Source organism: Parasteatoda tepidariorum, chromosome 8 (assembly GCF_043381705.1).
Source record: "Parasteatoda tepidariorum isolate YZ-2023 chromosome 8, CAS_Ptep_4.0, whole genome shotgun sequence".
Lineage (NCBI taxonomy): Eukaryota > Metazoa > Arthropoda > Arachnida > Araneae > Theridiidae > Parasteatoda > Parasteatoda tepidariorum.
The window spans coordinates 36330645-36349855 of NC_092211.1; the positions used below are offsets into that span (position 1 = coordinate 36330645).

The following is a 19211-nucleotide window of genomic DNA, read 5'->3' on the forward strand; positions in this document are numbered from 1 at the left end:
CGTAACGTAAGGATGCAGTTCAAACACTGCGTAAGCAAATAACTTATCATTAGTAAAATAAATNTTCAAAACTGCTTCCATTTTCATGGCCCAAAGATGATAATTAGTTCCAGTCAACTTCGGAATTCCAAAAGCTAAGTCTTTCTCCATGATGATCGTAAACCACGCTCTGCTACCACTGTTGTTTGGTTGAATAACACAGAGGCTAATGCCGGCAAATAAAGTATTTATTAAAACATAATATGAGGAAACAATAGTTCGCACACACAGTGCTACACATCTGAATCAACCAACAACTAGCCAGCTTCTTCAACAAATATATATCTATTTCCCCTATCGGGAAGTCGTTGTATTACATCACGCAACTTATTTGAGAAGGAGAGGAAAAATGAGATTTTATTTGCATATTAACAACAAAATTAACAATCAAATTTTATTTTGTTGTCATGATGTTTCGTAATAATTGTGGTTAAATTTGGTAGTTTTATCATGATACCATAGAGACTGGCATAAAAACAATTTATTCTGTTAAAATTAATTTTAAGTTTTTTTTTTTTTTTACTAAATGTGGGGTTATAAGAACTATAATTTTGACTGTGACACCATATGTAAAGGAAAACTTACCAAATAAATGGTTCAAATAATATGTAATTTTCATTTTATAACCGTCGTTAAACAGAGCCGACCCAATTTTTGGGTTTATGACTTCTAATGTTCAACTCCGTAGCCTTATAATTTTGAGCCCAATCCAGAAGACAAGGGAGGTCCTGGTTCAAGCATTGGAGGGAAACTTTGCTTTCGTGGAGGACTTTTTCATGGAACTAACCCGCATTCGCGTTACATGGAGAGGAAGACCACAAGAACCTCCCAAGGTTTGCCTGAAGGCAAGAGGGACTGTAAACCTTGATGTGTCTACCATTGAAATGCCAACAAAACCAGGCATCACCTGAGCACATCTTGAACTGTTTAGGGCTGGACTGGAATGACATTCATTCCTCTCCCATTCTGGTTTCGGATTTTATGAATATCAACGGATTCATTGATCTGGTCTGACCCCGTCAGACCAGATGGGAATTAGCAACAACAACAACAAATAAAAAATAGCCACTTTTATGGGTTTTTTTTTTTTTTTTTTTTTTTTTTTTTTTTGAAAAGGCCGTTGAGTGGGCAACCACTACCACGTAATTCCTATCACTCTCAATATTATTATTATATATATGTGTATCATAATTCCTAGAAACGACTTATTATAGTGACCTCTGGGTATTCGATAGTAAGAGTTTAAATTTTGAGTCATATCTGGTAAACTTAAAATAGCTGAACCGCTGAAAGAACCTCGAGTGCAAAGAGTTAAGTTCTTCATATTTCAGTTCGGGTAAAGTGCTCAAAAAAATAAACGAACCACCCTGAATAACTTTTGATCTAATGGTTCTTTTGATCTTTTCCTTACATTCTAGGACTCATTCCTAATGGTTTGAGGGGGTGACCGCAAATATGCTAATATATAAATGCAGACGATATTTTAAGTTACGAAATCATGCACAAAACTTTCTTTCTCTGAGCAAACATAGCTTTTTTTTTCGATGGATTCGGAATTATGGACCCTCAATCTGGAAATATGGTCTCATTAGTTTGGTTAGGAGAACGGTTCAAAGTTTGGATCCCTCAATGTCGTTTTTACTTTTTTTGTATTTCACCATAGCTCGCACTCTTTTTAAGTGAATTGAAATATGTTACCTACTTTTCTAATATACTACCAAGGTATTCGTATATTAATTTTAAAATAATAAAATTACTTTTTATACAAAAATTAACCATGAAGTTAAATAACGACGAGTAACACAATCGGTAAATGCCTCAACAGATACTCAGCATGTTGTTATTTGGAGTTATTATTATTAATCCAAAACCGACTTTTCATTTACTTTCTTCAACATTTTATAAAAATTATTGAAACACATTTTAAGACAAAATTTATATAAAATTAACATAATATCTGGAAAATTAACTGAGGATATATCGACTCAATTTTTAAAAGTTGCACGCAAATTATTTTTCTCATTTTTTCATACAGAATTGCAGAAAATGTCTTGTTTCTTAAAAAACAATTTCGAATTCTTTTATTTTTACATTATCTGAATTGGTTTTCTTTTATACAATGTATATGAGTTGATTGACTTACACATATTACATAGGTTTGGTTTTAATACGTATCAGAAAATTAGGGGAGTCCTTTGAGTTTATTAATTTTAAATTAATTAATACAAGTTATTATTCATTTTAAAATAATGAAATTAATTTTTATGTAAAAATTAACAATAGAGCTAAATAACGGAGAATAACACAATCACTAAATGCCTATTAACAGATACCCATTATGTCTAATACAGTTACATAACCTTGGATGCTACCTTAAAAAGCATCTACATTAACATAAATCGAAAATATTCTAAGTGAAGTTATTAACGGGTCCTATGCAATGCCCAAATGAGTCAAAAGGTATAATCACACATAATTTATGAAAAGAAACAAAACAAGCGAAAATTAATTGTGGAATTCTTTAAAAGGGTGCAGGATCTCAACTATCAACAAAAGGAGCCTTGGCAATCACAAGTTCACTTTCTTCGTGTGCCTTAATTTCAAGGGTAGTGAAAGTGACAAAAAAACAGAATACAAAACCCATGGGCGGTCACCTTCATGTTGGCCATGAAAATGTCAACCCACATGGAGTATATATGCTATGACAATGATTATCACATGGTTGAGTAATGAAATACTAATATTACAAAGATGCTTCGAATGGTAAGTTAACATAACCCATGTTTATTTCATTCTAATTTTAAATAACACTATTTTAGGTAAATAGTTTAATTTTGTCAATTATGTTGAAATTATACCAATTATGTTGTTATATTATGTTGTAGTTAAATAATTTAATTTTTCCATTACCAATTATGATAAAATTATTAAGTAAAATTATAATCATTAAATTAAATTATAATTATTTAATAAAATTATAATTATTTAATAAAATTATAATTATTTAATAAAATTATATTTATTTTATAAAATTATCGTTACATAATAAAGTTATTATTATTTAATAAAGTTATATTTATTTAGAGAATTTTAATTGTGATAATGTAAATTAAAATAGTATTAATTTTAAAAAACATTAAAACTGAACTTACGACGAAATTTTTATCAAAATTTGATTTTAATGTTATGTAAATTAAATTTAGACGTAAATTTCATAATAGCATGAAAACAATTTTTTTTAAATTAAAATCTATTTAATTTTTAGAACCTTAAAAAATATAATTATAATGATACAAATCACAATAATGTTAAATCCAAAATTGTAAGTAATAGTTATTTAATAAAATTATGATTATTTTATAAAGTTACTGTTATTTAGCAAATTTTAATTGTGATAAAGTAAATTAAAATATTGTTAATTTTAAAAAAATAATTATGATAATAAAATTTTAAAACTATAATTAGAATAAAATTTTAATATTATCTTTGATTTAAATATTAAGTTAATTAAATTTAGATCAAAATTTCATAATGACATTAAAATCAAAATTATATTTATCTATTTTATTTTAAAAATTGCAATTATGATAATTCACATCACAATAGTATTAAAACTAAAACTATTAGCATGAAGTAATGAGTTATATTAATTTTAAATTTATGGTTATGATTTTATTACTAGAATGGCATCAATTTTCAGCTTGCAATTATTTTAACCAAAATTCAAATGTCATTCATTTTTAAATTTTTGTTATAATCATGTAACAATAATATGTGCGTGTCTAATCAAACGAAATTATTAACTGTTAAACTTATAGTAAAAAATACCAGGAGAACCGGTCTGTACCCCTAGACAAGTACAGCTACATTGTTCAAATTTAACATGTCTATGGTTGCTATTACATAGGACTTGGTTCTGAACTGGTTATATATGTTTGTATAATACAGCGTGACGTGTGTCCAGAAATGATGAGATGCGAAATTTTGTCAAAATGGGGAGGGGTAAAAATATTAAAAATAATATGTGACATCATTTAGAAACAACCCCTATCTTTGAAAAGTCATAAAGTGAATCATGCATGAATAACTATTACTTTTATTAAGCATAATATGCCCTTGAAACTTCAAGAAACCGATATGATTTTATTTCCTTAATGTTCTCGGATATTTTTTGTCACTGTTTTTAATTACACGTATTGAGACTTTACATTAGCTGTGGTAGCCCAGTGGTTAGAGCATCAGACTTCGATCTAGAGGGACCAGGATTCGATCCTCTTAGCCACAAAGAACGACAGAGTATATGTGATATACGTGCTCGTAAAATCTGTGGTCAGTCTCTTAGCAATATCATAACTTCAGGGATCTGGAGAAAATGTCCTTCTTCAGATTTATAGCTAAATTATGGAAGTGGCCTCACGAATAAGTGATGTGGCCATCTATTCAGGGGGTTCTAACTAAAGTAACACTTTTACTCCAGCGGTGCTCTCTTTCAAACGAAAGGAGCCCCTTCATGACTTAATTCGCAAGTTCCATGGTTGACAAGCTTGGCTTCTCAAAGTGTCATTAGAAAGAACATTAATACAATTTTGCGAAACTATTTTGTTATTTTAACATTTCAAGCAAAATTTAAAATTCTACTTATTATAATAGTTTTGGGAGTTTTGAAAACGGAAATAAACATTTCTTTTTCATTAAAAATAAATAATTTTATATAAATTTAAAAATTTATTTGTTGAGCAATTTAATGTTCATTAAAGTAGGAACGTGAGATGCAAAGTTATAAAACATTTAAGGCAAAGAGGGAAATTTAGGGATATGCCCAGTTAATTGTTTAATTTTTTTCTGTTTTTTTTCTTTCTTTCTTTTTTTTCAAGAGTTTTCTGTATCTTTCTCACAATTATTTTACATATTCTCTACACGTATCAACTTCCTAACTTCCTTTCTTCTTTTCCTCCCTAAAGTTTTAGTAGATGATATTCATCATCCTAACATTTTTGCATTTCTGCGAGCTATTGGTATTTTATATTGTATATAACTGCTTTATCTGATTTTATTCACTCTTATTTCCAACCCATAAACCGTTTTACCTTCTCTGTGTATTTTATAGAATTGCGCTTTTTATTGATTTTTATGAACTTTTGAAAATACGTGTCTTGAGAAACTATTTTATTAGTTTCATTTATTTTATGACAATGAAACTATTGTGTGCAATTTACCATTAGATCTAACTCAACAAATTGTTTGGCCCAGCATATCCTCCTTTGGATCTTGTGCCATAAAACTTTTACATTCAATACAATACAATACCCTAAAGTTTTAGTAGCTTGTGATAGTGGTAAGATCCCGAAGCTATTGCAAGAAAATTTGAAAGTTTCACTGTATAATAACTTCTCCATTTCAACCGCTTTGGCCAAAATTGAAAACTAAATAGTTTTATTGTAAGTGGGTGTTTTGGGAAGGAAAAGAACACACCAATAAAAGAAATGTATAAATATATAAAAAGAAGAAGAAAAACTAATTATTTATAAGGATTTTTTTACAATTTAAGGGGAGGGAGGATTCCCCCAGATCTACCTCCTTGCTACAACTGTTCATGTTTCAGAGGTTTAAACCATTCTAGCCCTTCATAAAAAAAAATTTTACTGATAAAATGGTCCTTGTTTTTCTCCAAATCGAATTCTAGGCCATAAAATTAATGACAAGTATAAACAAAATGCGGAGTTGGTGAGTAGGTGACTTTTTACGATTTAGGTTGTTTTATTTAAAAATCAGCTGGAATTGCGCACGCGTACAATAATTTATTTTTTTCATGTAGCGCAGTGCAATTGTTTAAATATGATGTATTGTGCCTAGAAAAAGCAGCACGTGGAGTTTCAGTGTACAGCGTTTAACATATCCTTATTCTTAAAATGGTAATTTGCATAATATGCCCTTGAAACATCAAGAAACCGATTTAATTTTATTCTCATGACATTCTCTGACATTTATTTGTATTCTTACGTGACAAGTTTTTCTTTTGAAATGGTTGCTAATTTAACAAAATGCATTCAATTAAGAAAAATGAAAAGATGAAAATCTTTTAAAGATTTACTGAGATAAAATTACAACAGTTTTCGCTATATTAAGAGTTAATTTTATACGCTTCCTGTGCTAAAAATATTAATGTTGTGCTTTCCTGTGCTAAAAATATTAATAAACCGGTTTCTTTTTTTATAATTTAAATACACTGTTGGATGTATATTCAATAAGTTTTTTAAAAAAAATAAATAAACCGATTTAAACGTACTTAACCGATATGAAAGCTTTACTCTATTTTGCACCTTGGTTGTTTTTGACAAATTAATTTAAAAATTGCAAATATTTACAGAGTTTCATGAATGTAAATAGTTTGGATTTACTTATAGTTTTAATAATTTATTATATATTTTTATTGCAAAAATTATTAGAATTATATACTCTATATAGAATATATATACTCTATATAGAATATATATACTCTATATAGAACTATTTTTACTATATAACTCTATTTTTCGGGAATAAAAGTTTAAAAAAAAGGTTTTATAAAAATAAGTATTTATTGTCAGTTTCCTGATTATAATTATCTGATTACATTCAACTAATGCAGGGGTCGCCAAACTTTTTTGATCACCGACCCCCATATAATTTTTCGAAATCTCCGTCGACCCCCACAAAAGTAATTTTCTGTTAATTTAAATAAAACTCTATTAGATACTGTGTTTGTTCATTTATTTTATGATTTTAAGCATTTATTAAAGTAATAGTACATTGTGTAACAATAGTTTTATGAAAAATATATTAATATTGAAATTTAAATACCTTATTATTAAATAATAAGGAATTATGCATAAGTAGATATAATAAGTAAAGTAACTAAAGGTTTACTGCTTCTTGATCAATGAGATGGGAGTGTCTGGTGTTTTTTTGCAAGGTTCGCTATATTGGGTTCAAAATTGGTCAATTTTAATTTTCATCAAAATTGGTCAATTTTGTAATTTTCGTAAAAAAATACAAAATGTACTATAGTTTTGTCGCGGGCTGTACTAATCCATATTATTAATGCTTACCTTCTTTTTTGTGCATTGATAATTAAAATTGATATGTAAACCAAACGAATGGTTTTATCGAAACAATAACTAATTATCCAAAATTATAAAAGTTTTAATAATGACACTGCAAATATTCAACACAGTTTGCAAAGATAGCTGAAACTGCGTATGATATTTGCATTTGTAACGTCAATGCTCGTCACACGTGACATTTGGACAAGCGCACATATGCATATGACTTATAAACTGCGCTGAGTTCGTGCCACTGCGCGGTGGTACGTAAATACTTGTTTCACCCCAATAAATATACGTTTATTAATTTATGTTTTATAAAGAAACTGATATTGAGTCAATTATATATAAAAAAATTCGCAAATTTTACATACTTAATTAGGTATGTGTGATTTGCGTATTGAGAGCTGTTTTTTTTCGACCCACAATCGACCCCATTCGCCCCCCTGTCTCAGATCGACCCCCGTTTTTGTTAAATAGACCCCTGGAGGTTTATATAGATCACTTTGGCGAACTCTGAACTAATGTATATTTAGTAGTTTTTTTGCAAGCATTTATGAATTTTTCTTACCGGTTGCTAAATTGTACCGAATAATAGAAGCAATTTCGTAACCTCCTCGACTTGACTTCTGACAGTACACTTTCAGAAATGAACTATTATTTGGCTTTCGAAGATTGAAAACTTTATACGCTTCAGAAATAAACAAATATGAAATAACAGTCGACATATTTTCAAGCGCTTCAAAATTAGGCACAAATTTTCAAAACTTGCCAGACGTGAATATAAAAAGAAAAAACAAAAAAAATTTGAAATAAAAAACCTAAGATTGCCATCGAAGAATGGAAAAATAAAAGTGAGATACAAAACATGTAAAACCACAGAAGCCGCGAGAAAAAAAAAAATGATTAAAAACAGGACAAGAAAAATCGCTATAACCAAGGGGCAAGTCAGGGTAAAATGCATTTCCATGGAGAGGAGGGGATTTATCTAATGTCCCTTGTTACTAATGTCGTTAACTAGAAACAATCCTGTGTTCGTGCACGAAAGTGTAAGATTTTGCTGTGAGAGAGTGATGGTCAATACTGGCATCTCCACTGATGGGCGCAGGCGCATTGATCTCCATATCATTCGAAATGGAGATCCTGAGGTCTATTATAGACATTTACGCTGCAGCGATTGGAAATGACTTCATGCCAATGGACGATAATTGCAGGCCACATCGTGCGAACTAGATAAAAGATTTCATTTTGGAAGAAGGAATCATACGAATGGATTGGCCAGCATGTTCTGTCGGCATGAACCCAATCCAGCATGTTTGGAGACATTCTAGGATGACTAATTTCTGGACGCCTACAAAACTCACAAACACTCCAAGAACTGGAAAGAGCTCTTCTGGAGGAGTGGAACATAGTACTCATGTCCCTCATTAATAACCTCTGAAACAGATTAACTTAAAGGCCAACAGATGGCTCTCAGACTGAACACATATAATGAATATTAATGTTTTTATTTTATTTTTAGTTTGATTTCCATAGCTTCGTTAAAGAAGATCGTTTTGTGTAATGTCCGTCCTGTCATTAAATTTGTTATATTGTTAGAATTCGTTTTCTTTTAAACACAAGCGAAGAAGATTTGCAGTAGCGAAGTCTGGTAAATAGATAAGATCCAGGTAGGAAAGAACATTTGAACTATTTCTATTCAATTTCTTTAACCTCATTGACACGATGCCTCAAAAGTGTCAAACGTTGCTGGCCGTCCAGGGAAACCATACCCCCTACTAAAAACGATTTTCTTTTAAGGAAAAACCTTTTTTAAATTGTTTTTCTCATATCCACAAATTGTGTTTTTTTTTTCCTTTTTTACCCAAATGCTCAATAAAACGCATTTTTTTTTCTGCCAAGCAAGTCATTTCATTTTTATCTCATATAGCTTACTATGTCTGTCGATAATGTATCAATCAATCAAACAACTCACCCGGTGCAAGAACTACGCACAACCTCAATATCCTTCCACTGTTTTTTCAGCAATTTTCAAATCTAGTTGACCTTTGAATTTCAAATCCCGCATAACTAGATTCGAGATATGAAAAAGAAATCTTTAAAGAAAAGACACCCTCAATAAATCTCTTTACACTCGAATTTATATGAATAAAACGTTTCTAGCTGTTAATTAATCAAAGCTATTGCTAGTTTTTTTCCTCCCGACCATCAATCAACGCTGTTTATTCTTTTAAAATAAATTTTAAACTAAATTGTTATTGATAAATAATTTTCATATGCTTCATTTGCTCACCTGTTAATATTTCAATACTATTTTGATACAAATATTTCTAAATTAATCCAAATATTCAATATCTAACAAATCTTTTAACTGTTACTTCCATTTAATTTCTCTCTATATTGTAAAATCGTGAGTGCCAGCGACTTCGCTGTTTTGGGTGTTTAACTTAACTTACCTATTACTTATACTTACATTTTGTTTTTCTGTGCAAAAACTATAAGACATCGAAACTGGAAATTATGAAGGTGTGTGGAAAAATATGCACGGTGTGCAAAGGAATAAAAAAAATTTAACATTCAATTATTAGTTTGAGAAAAATTAACTGTTAAACTTGCTGGAAAAAACACCATGCGGGTAACTCTACAAGCTTCAAGAATGCAACTACAGAATTGAAATTTGATATGCTGAAAAGGGCATTTTTGTTTATGAAAGTCTTCGTAAAAGTGATTATTGCGTATTTTTTAAAAAAATTTTTCGCTTTCTGTTACATTTTGTTATGCTGGTATTCTGTAAGGCTTAGAAACTTGATATTGTGAAGGTGTGTAGAAAAAAAGAGAAAGGGATTAGAAGAAAAAAAAATTTCAAACTCGATTAATAGTTCGTGAATTTTCAAGCGTAAAAGAGAAAAAACTATGTTGTCCGATCTTCTACCCGCTGAAATGCAACTACAGGGTTGAATTCTGTCATCCTGAAAGGGCCATATTTTCAATTATGAGCTTGACACCAGTTTTTTTTCTTTTCTCTTTTTTTTCGATATTCCAATTTTTTTCGAAGTTTATTGCAACTTTAGGTGCTTTTTTCGAGATTTTTTTTTTTTTTTTTTACTTTTAATAATGATTATTTACTAATTTTTGTTGAACATTTTTTGTCTTTCGAGAGCATTATTTTTAATAATTTGCTTAAATTTATTTCTTGAGCAGTGTGCCTGAAATTAATACAAGCTACAATCGTTCTTTAAATTGTGCAAGGAAAATTTATCATGAATCGAAATTTTGACCACTTTCCGAAATACTAATCACACAGATAACTTTTTTAAAAAAATTGGAAACTAAAATAGAAAATTTTAAAACTGTGTTTTTCAAGTAGACTAAATGGTATAAAATAATATTATTTCTTTCAGGTCTAGATTAGAAAACTTAATGTGCATCAATATTGTATAAACTTCAATAACCACTGAAAATACTCCTCATATTTCAAAGGTGATGCACCCTATGTTCCTCGTTTTATATCTGACAAAAATACGATTCTTTTTGCATATTTACTCTCCTTTGAAAGCGTAGTTTTTGTTATTTTTATTTTATTTAATTTTTAATCAGTTTTTGATCAGCAAAAGATGAAAAACTTTCACATAAAACGAAAACAGTTTAGATTTGATATCATCCTATATCCATTTAAAATTAAAATTTTATCTGAAACGAGGAAATATCCACTATACTTTTTCTAATATGTTCTATAATTCTTTTTTGCTTTTGTAGTTTATTGAAATCTTCGCTTAAAGGAGGGGATGAGTGGTATTTTATAGAATTTTTAAAAAAATATCTTTCATAATGACCACAATTTGATGTTTTTAGAATCCTTCTCAAAAGAAGTTCTGCATTAGAACTTGCAAATTAATATTGAAGGGAGTGTAGGCAAAGCGGAAAACGTCAAACATGTTTGATTGCCTTCGGAAATAAAGAAGAATTGAAAGAAGGTGATTAGGTGCTTTTCCTCTGGCCGTACTATTAAGCGATTCGACAGATTTCGAGGGAGTTTTCGGCATTTTACGTATCTTGAACAAAACATACAAAATATGTCTGTGTGTTCTGTAGCATTCTAGTGAAAGTCAAAATTTCTCTGTTGTTTCAGAAATGTTAAAGATTAAATATTTACTTTTTATAAAAATCTTCAGCATTTTCAAAGATTTTTTCACATAGATTTTCATAGATATATTTAACTAATGACAACAGTAACAAATTCCTTTGATAATTTATTTTACAGATAGGCATTTTGCTGGTATCCTCTCTTTTTCACACCATCTACGCCCAGGAGCAGGCCGAACATAGAAACTTCCAATACCAGTCAGCAATAGATCCTCTAACAGGTCGTTATAATTTCGCTTACGACACTGGAAACGACAATAACATTGCCCATTCCATGCACATGCAGTATCAAGACGCAGATGGCATGGTTAGAGGAAGATATGGTTACACTGATCCAAGAGGAAAGTTGAGGATGGTAGAGTACGAAGCAGGACCTGATGGTTTTATAGCCAGAGGAGATGTTGGTGTAGACATGGCTTTACATGACAACACTCCAGTAGTAAGCTCAGAGAGTCCAATCTCATCTTACAGAGAAGGAGATTTTCTTCTGGATCCTGCTCCTGTGCAGATGGCTGGTTGGGATCCAGAAGGAAATCCTATGGGTACAAATGTCGCAGGTAATCCACAAAATGTTGAAACTGCTACGAGTGCACCTGAATCGGAAAATGCGGATGTATCCTATATAAACCCTTTTGACAGGAGTCTTTTTCCTGGATTTCCATCATTAAATGTTACGAGTAACAATCCTATTACTGTCAACGATCCTAGTTCTGCTGGTTATGATGAACGATATCCGAGAATATTGTACTCAGCGGTAAGTCTGTTTTTTTTCGTCCAGTAATTTACAGTCTACGATGTTGCTTGATATGTATTTGCTCGTATTGATAAAAATGGTCACATGGGTGTTCTGTAATGACCACCCTTGACACATACTTTTAGAATCCTTATCGAAAATGAAGCTTAAAAGATATACACATAAAGTGTCTCAAATTAATACTTAATCTAACAAAATACAAAAACATTTTTGATATCTAACTCATCACAGCAAAAAAAACCCATCAAAACCAGTATATTTATCAGAGAAAACAGAGAGTTAAAAGATGGCGCAATCAAACAGCTTTTAATGAGTTTTACCCCGCCTTCCTCACAAGTGATTTAGCATATTTCGATGGTGTATATATACTTTCCCGGCTTAAATATTAATTTGCGATACATAATGTGCATGACTTCTTACTTCATTTTTGACAAGGATTCTAAAAATATGTATTAACCCTTTAATGGATGGGACACAGATGTCCCTTTTATAAATGTATTTTTTTTACGATGCCCTAATTATAAATAAAAATATATTTTGATATTTTTTAATTATAAAAAACAGTTTTATGGTTACTGAAAAATATCTGTTAGATTATCGGCATTATATTTGTAATAAAACTTGAAAAAAAAAGTTTGAAAAAGAATTTTTTTACATTCATATTCAAAAATTCAGCAATAATTTATTTTGTAAATTAATGAAATTTCAATAATGAATAACAGTTTCTCTAGATCTAAATAACTGAAAATGAGTGCAAATTTGAAAAATTATTGTCTGAAAGATTTTATTACCACTAACGCAGAAAAAGACACCTGTGTTTCATACTGTATTTTATAACCATAAATCATTAAAATGCTTAATGTACTATTTTTTACTCATTTTGATCTAAATTAGTTCAAAATAAGGAAAAAAGTATAATAAATATGTTTAGTAAACATTTTGCTTCAAAGGTTTAAAAGAGGCGATTACGAACTACCTTTTATTCGCACACGATAGGCAAATTATTTCGAAATTGAGTCAAAAATTAAATTCAAGAATGGTTAACCTCTGTATTGAAAAGGCAGTGTAGTTTAAATTTTTACTTTATTAATTTTTTTTTCTACAAAGGACTCGGCGTTCAAGTAGCTACTTTAAATTAACAAATCTTAAGAAGCATTGCATAAAGCTGCAAATAATTTGATACATATATATTAGAGATAAATTTCTTTAGTTTTATATTATAGATGCATATCAGATGGAAATACTTTAAATATGAACCCAATAGTGTTTTCGAGAAGAAAAAAAACGAAAGTTTCGCCTATTTTTTCAACTATTTAAACAAATCATAGGATTATTTTAATGCAATTATGAAACACCTTTTATCCAAAGATACAGAATATAATATTTTATCATTTTTTTATTTTATTATATTTAATTTTGTAATTATCTATAACATTTTAAAATTGTTAGATAAACAAAAACTGTAGAAATAATAGTAATAGAACATATAAATAAAAGTAAAACATTCCCGATAATAGTAATAGAATATAGAAATAATAGTAATAGAATATAGAAATAAAAGTAAAACTTTCCCGCAAGAGACCGGTGTGGATTAGAAGAGTTATCGAGGTTGAGGCACCACAATTTCGTCAACAACTGCATGAGTGAAGGAATGGGGTCAGCATTGCATGTGCCATTGCATTGCATAAGCCACCTTAACTTCCCCTAACAAGTATAGTTGAAGTATAAGTGCAGTTCATTTACTTAACACTAGAGCTGCACAATGGCCTATTTTAATTTATTTTATTTTATAACCGTCGTTGAACAGCCAACCTAATTTGAGTTTGTGACTACCAATGTTCAACTTCGTAGCTTTGTAATTTTGAACTCAATCCAGCAAACAAGGGGATTCCTGGATCAGTACCCTCTAAGGTATTGATTTGTTTTAGGAACTTGGAGGACTATGTGACCCCGACAGATGCAACGTGCACCAGTCACCAATTAGTACACGGAGATTCTTCGTTCGGCTGGATTCGAGCTCCGGTTCTCGCGAACACGAGTCCAACACCCTACCAGCCAGGCTATCCCAGCCACAATGGCCTACAGTCGGCGGTCTGGTAAAATTTCCTCCGGATGATCCGAAGGCATGCTATCACAATTTTGATCCTTTGCAGAGAAAATGACTCCCCCGTTTTAACGCCACCTTAACCTTAAACGCCAAAATTATTTTGTTAAAACGATATTTTAAGTTACGAATTCAGTCACAAAACTTACTTTCTCTGAATAAAAATGCAGTTACTGCGGATTCGTATTATTAACCCTCAAAATTTGAGAGGATAGTTGCTATCTGATCTAATAATTAGTTCGGTAGTGAAAGTTCTGACTATTTAAGAATATTTATTTCAGTTTTTGCGTATTTTGCTATCTTAAAGGGGTCGTAATTTTAAATTTTTATTTCTCAAGGAATGAATTGATCTGCTTCAAATTTTGCATCATGTCGTTTGAAACTTCGTAGACTAACGCGGAAAAAAAGATTAATGTACCTTAAAATTCAAGCTTTTTTTTTTTTTAGATCCTTGTATCAAAGAATGTTAAATAATTGTAAATAGTTCTTTTTTGCCAGGAATTATCTTCGAATAAGCACCTTTTGTAATCGTGAGGAGAACAAAGAAATTCGATTCGCTTCATTAGTTCCTGAGCTAACTTTTGTGCTTGTAACTAATTCAATCAATAGTTGATACTAAATAAGAAGCATGTGAAAACACATCTTTTTGAGCCTTTTAAAATTGATTTTCAATTCCATAATTATATCAGAAGTTATGTTTTCTTTTTTTCCGCACTGTGCATTCTGTACCGTTGTAAAATATTGTTTCTGTAGCAATGGATATGTTACTTAATTCAAGAAAAAATAAAAAAGTGCTCGAATGTATTGCTTTTTATTAAAAAAATAATAATTAGACAATCGTTAACGTTCGCATCACTTTTAGATATTTATAGTTCTTATAGCAATTAATTGGCTTTCTTATTGGTTGTTCATATTGTGTTGTAAAACGTAGTTTAAAAAAAAAGAAGCGAGAAGAAAAAGGCGGGGAAAAAAACTGTGGGGGGCCGAGTATTAGACCATGTCAACTGTCATCTATGAAAAGGTACCCCTACATAGAGTCGAGTTAACATGTCTTATATACTAGTGAATTGTAGTTGTAATTTTGAAGTGGTAGATACGCTACAGTACTCCGCCACCAGAATTATAGCTATGATAGAATTCGATGAATGGATGCCACTAGTTGATTTATTGCTGTTTTGTGCGAAGCCGGGAGAGCTGTATTAAGATCACCGTATTTTTTTGAGTGCTGAATGTGAGAGGTGTATTAACTTCACGGTTGTAGTCGCTCCTGTGTTGCCGTTAGCAGTCGAGTGTATGCAAGCCAACGTTGTGTGTGATCGAGATGAGACTGAGTAGCAACAGCGTGAGGAGGTGGATAATGATGCAGTCACAAGTAGCAAGTCAACTGTTCAATGTGGACCATCCAACGAAGTAGGCGTTACTGCCGATGTAGGCGTATCCAGATCAAAGTGGGCGTTTTTGCCAAGGTAGGCGTGTTCACATCGCGTCCGAAGGTCACCAATGTGAGGAGCGTAGTTACAGACCATGTCAACCGTCATCTATGAAAAGGTACCCCTATATAGAGTCGAGTTAACATGTCTTATATACTAGTGAATTGTAGTTGTAATTTTGAAGTGGTAGATACGCTACAAAACTTTCTAAGACTGAGTTTAAGAATAGATTTGCTTGGCTCTTTTTTAATCTTTCATTTCATTTCGTTTTCTTCTAAGCGTAAACTTTGATTGAGAAACATAAAACTTGGCTAAAAAGAAAACAAATTCACCGTGCTCCTTTTTTACTGTTACTTCTGCACATATATTAACCAAGTATTTGAGAGTATAAGGTTACATCTGTTTCAGTTTGATATAATTCTTTTAATATGAAGTTAATCCTAATATTAATTGCCATTGTTCCAAAAATTTTTAAATAGTAAATAATATTTTAAATAAAAAATTTTAAAATTCTGAAGATTACTTAAATTTGAATTATATATTAATCAATCAATAATTCCATATCAAATACTATTGATTTATTTGAAGTAAAAAATATATTATACTTTCATAATGATTTATATTTTTATAATTATTTAAATTCTTCCCTATTAGAGAGCTGAAGTGTCTTTATTTGAAGTCTAAATGCAATATTAAGGGTAAAAAAGTAAAAATTTTATAAATACAATGAAAATGCTTTTCAAGCGCCAATGCACGCCTTATTTAAAATTATTTTAATGTTCGTGCTGCCATCTAGTAGCTCTCAGTTTATTATTGAAAATTCTTCAATGAATGAGTATATTTTTTTGGTGCTGCCATCTAATATTTAAAATCTCAATGTAAGTAAGGCAATTTCTTACACTCGTATTTTTTAAAGATGTAACTTAGATTTATTTTTTAATAATTTAAAAACTGTTGTAAAAATGTTATAAAAGCAAAATTGTTTTTATTTTTTTTTTAATATTATAATTAGTACTTCAAAAGGAGAAAAACAAAAGATATAAGAAAAATGCAATACTTTTACATTAATATGAACGACAATAATAGACTTAACATATAATATTCGATCAATCTAAAAAATCATACTCTGTCGAAGCAAAAAATAATCTTTCATAGATTTGATAACAAAAATATATTATTTTATACCATTTATATTAATTTTATTTGCTTTAATTATTTTATCACATTGGTATTATTTTTCTTTGAAATTTATTATTAGTTAAAAAATAATTTTGTTTTTTAAAGAACAGCGGGAACAAAATCTTTGTGTTTAAATATTCTTTTGTTCAAGAATTATTGTTATGTTTCGACCTGAGTTGGTATTATATTTCATTAATATATAGATCAATTTTCTAGAACAAATCAGTTTTTTGGTTGTGAATTATTTCATTAAAGTCGTAAAATTTCTTTGTAATGAAAACTGAATATTCGACAGTTTGTTGTCTAATTTAAGTGAACAATAGTTGTAAAATATAAAATCGATTTCTTTTTTTTTTTTTTTTANTTTTTTTTTTTTTTTTTAAATCTTTTTAATTAATTGCATCTTTATTGCTCATTGTTTAAGATCGGGATTATTGTATAGGAAATAAAAAAGAAAGTGGCCCATGGGGGGATCGAACCCACGACCTTCGCGTTATTAGCACGACGCTCTAACCAACTGAGCTAATGGGCCTTGATGAAAGCGCAGAAATTACTGTATATACAACTTAAATTATATGACAGATATAAATTGGTTAATAAGTAGCGATAATCTTTTTACAGGATTTTTATAAAATGCTATATTTTCTTTTAAATTAAACAATGCAAATAAATTCAGTAATCATTTATATAATTTTAATTTCAAAAATTTTGATACAAATAGACAATCATTTTCAAATGAATATATGCATACATTATATCTTAATCTAAATAAAGATTATTATAATTTAAATATAATAATAAAAATGGTTATAATATATTGTTAATAGCTTATTATTTTTAATTTCTAAATTTATTTAATTATCTTCAGTTTATTTAATTTATAAAATTATATTACATTATATTATATTATATAATAATATATTATATTATATTATATTATATTATATTGCATTAATAATTTTGCCTGGATAAGTTGTTACAATTGAATATATAATTATGGATATTTATTCAGTTCTGTTTATTTATTTAGTTAGGCAAAAAATACCAAAAAAATATTAAAAATTTTATTCAGTTTAAAATAATTATAAGTTTAGGAAAATCATAAAATTAAAAAGAAGAAAAAAATCACTTCAGATGCATAAGCAATATATGGTGAATAAAATTATTTTTTTAGCATTTTTTACTTTTTATTTGTTGATTCAATTTCAAATGTTTACCATTTTTATTGATTACGTAGATTTAATATTAGGTATATATTACAGATTAAACAGAGATTGTACCTTTTTTTTTCTGAAATTAGAAAACTAATATTAGTTTGTTAATATTAGTGATTAGGATTGGTAAATAAATACAATCTTTTTAATTTAAATAAAAGTGGGAATAAAAAAGAATTAAGAATTATTAAAGATATAAGCATAGTGGGGCATAAACGCAACAAAAAATAATATCGAAATAGTTGAGTGTTAGGCAGTATCACATTCTTTGTATTTTTACAGAAAGTGTTTCATAATAACCTCCCTGCATACGAATTTTTAGAATTTATTATAAAATATTATGTGCAAAAAAACTATGCACGTTAGAATTTGAAAATTACAATTAGAAAAATCGATGATATTTAAATCTATTCTACGCTGTTCTTGGATTCAATAATGATGGGACTTATTTAGAACCCTTTTTCTTTAATGTTAAACATTCATTTGCAAATTATATTGAATAATAATCGAGTATATTTATAGTTTGTAATACTCGATTTATATAGTATTTATTAACTCGATATTTATAGTAAGTAAGAACTCCCCTAGCCATTCGTCTAGACTCGTGGCTGTGACTATGGTAACTAGATTTAAGTATTTCAAATAGGGGTGTGGGGTCACTGTTTAGGACCTTAGAGGAGTAATTTAGGTAGAGAGAACCAGTCCCCCATCTCTCGTTGCAAAGAACATCGTCACGTGATTCCTGGACAATTTTCCCTCCAGTAAACCCTCTCCCCATTCTTTTCCTATGGAGGTGAATTGATGAGCTGTGTTTTTAACTATAAAATTTTAAAAAAATGGTGGTATACTGCTGTGCATTTGGATGCAACAAAAAATTCATTAAAGGAGGACCTTTTACATTTCACAAGAAAGATTTTTATTCTTTTATATTCACTTATAAACATTTATTTTCTATTTATATGTTAGCACGTCAAGTTATGGAATGAATTTAATTGGTTTTTAACTAGCAAAATAGCAATTATTTTTTTATATTTTTATTTAAATTAATAGATTATAATGTAGTTAACATTGATAGGCATTTTCATTACAATTAAATTTCATATTGATACAAATATTCTGATATTTTTACTCCTTTTCTGATAAAGCGCGTGCATCGGATTTGGCGCATTTCTTTCACGCCAATGTTTGCAAACAGATCGCTTTAATTTTCGCTCTGTAACTTTTATTGATGCATTAAAATAATTTTTTGTAATAATTTCAAGCGAA

The 19211-nt window shown here is 29.5% G+C and overlaps 1 protein-coding gene and 1 non-coding gene across 2 annotated transcripts in view; one reads left to right on the forward strand and one right to left on the reverse strand.

Annotated features, from left to right (window-relative positions):
• Positions 1-2590: 2590 nt before the first annotated feature.
• Positions 2591-19211, forward strand: part of LOC107436880 (uncharacterized) — a 20709-nt gene continuing 4088 nt past the window's right edge. The window contains exons 1-2 of the mRNA XM_016048703.4: positions 2591-2802; positions 11383-12018. Coding sequence (XP_015904189.1) covers positions 2791-2802; positions 11383-12018 — 648 coding nt within the window. The 5' untranslated portion in view covers positions 2591-2790. The remainder of the gene's footprint in view (positions 2803-11382; positions 12019-19211) is intronic.
• TRNAI-AAU (transfer RNA isoleucine (anticodon AAU)) lies at positions 17190-17263 on the reverse strand. The gene has a single exon. It is a non-coding gene; the product is annotated as a tRNA-Ile (tRNA).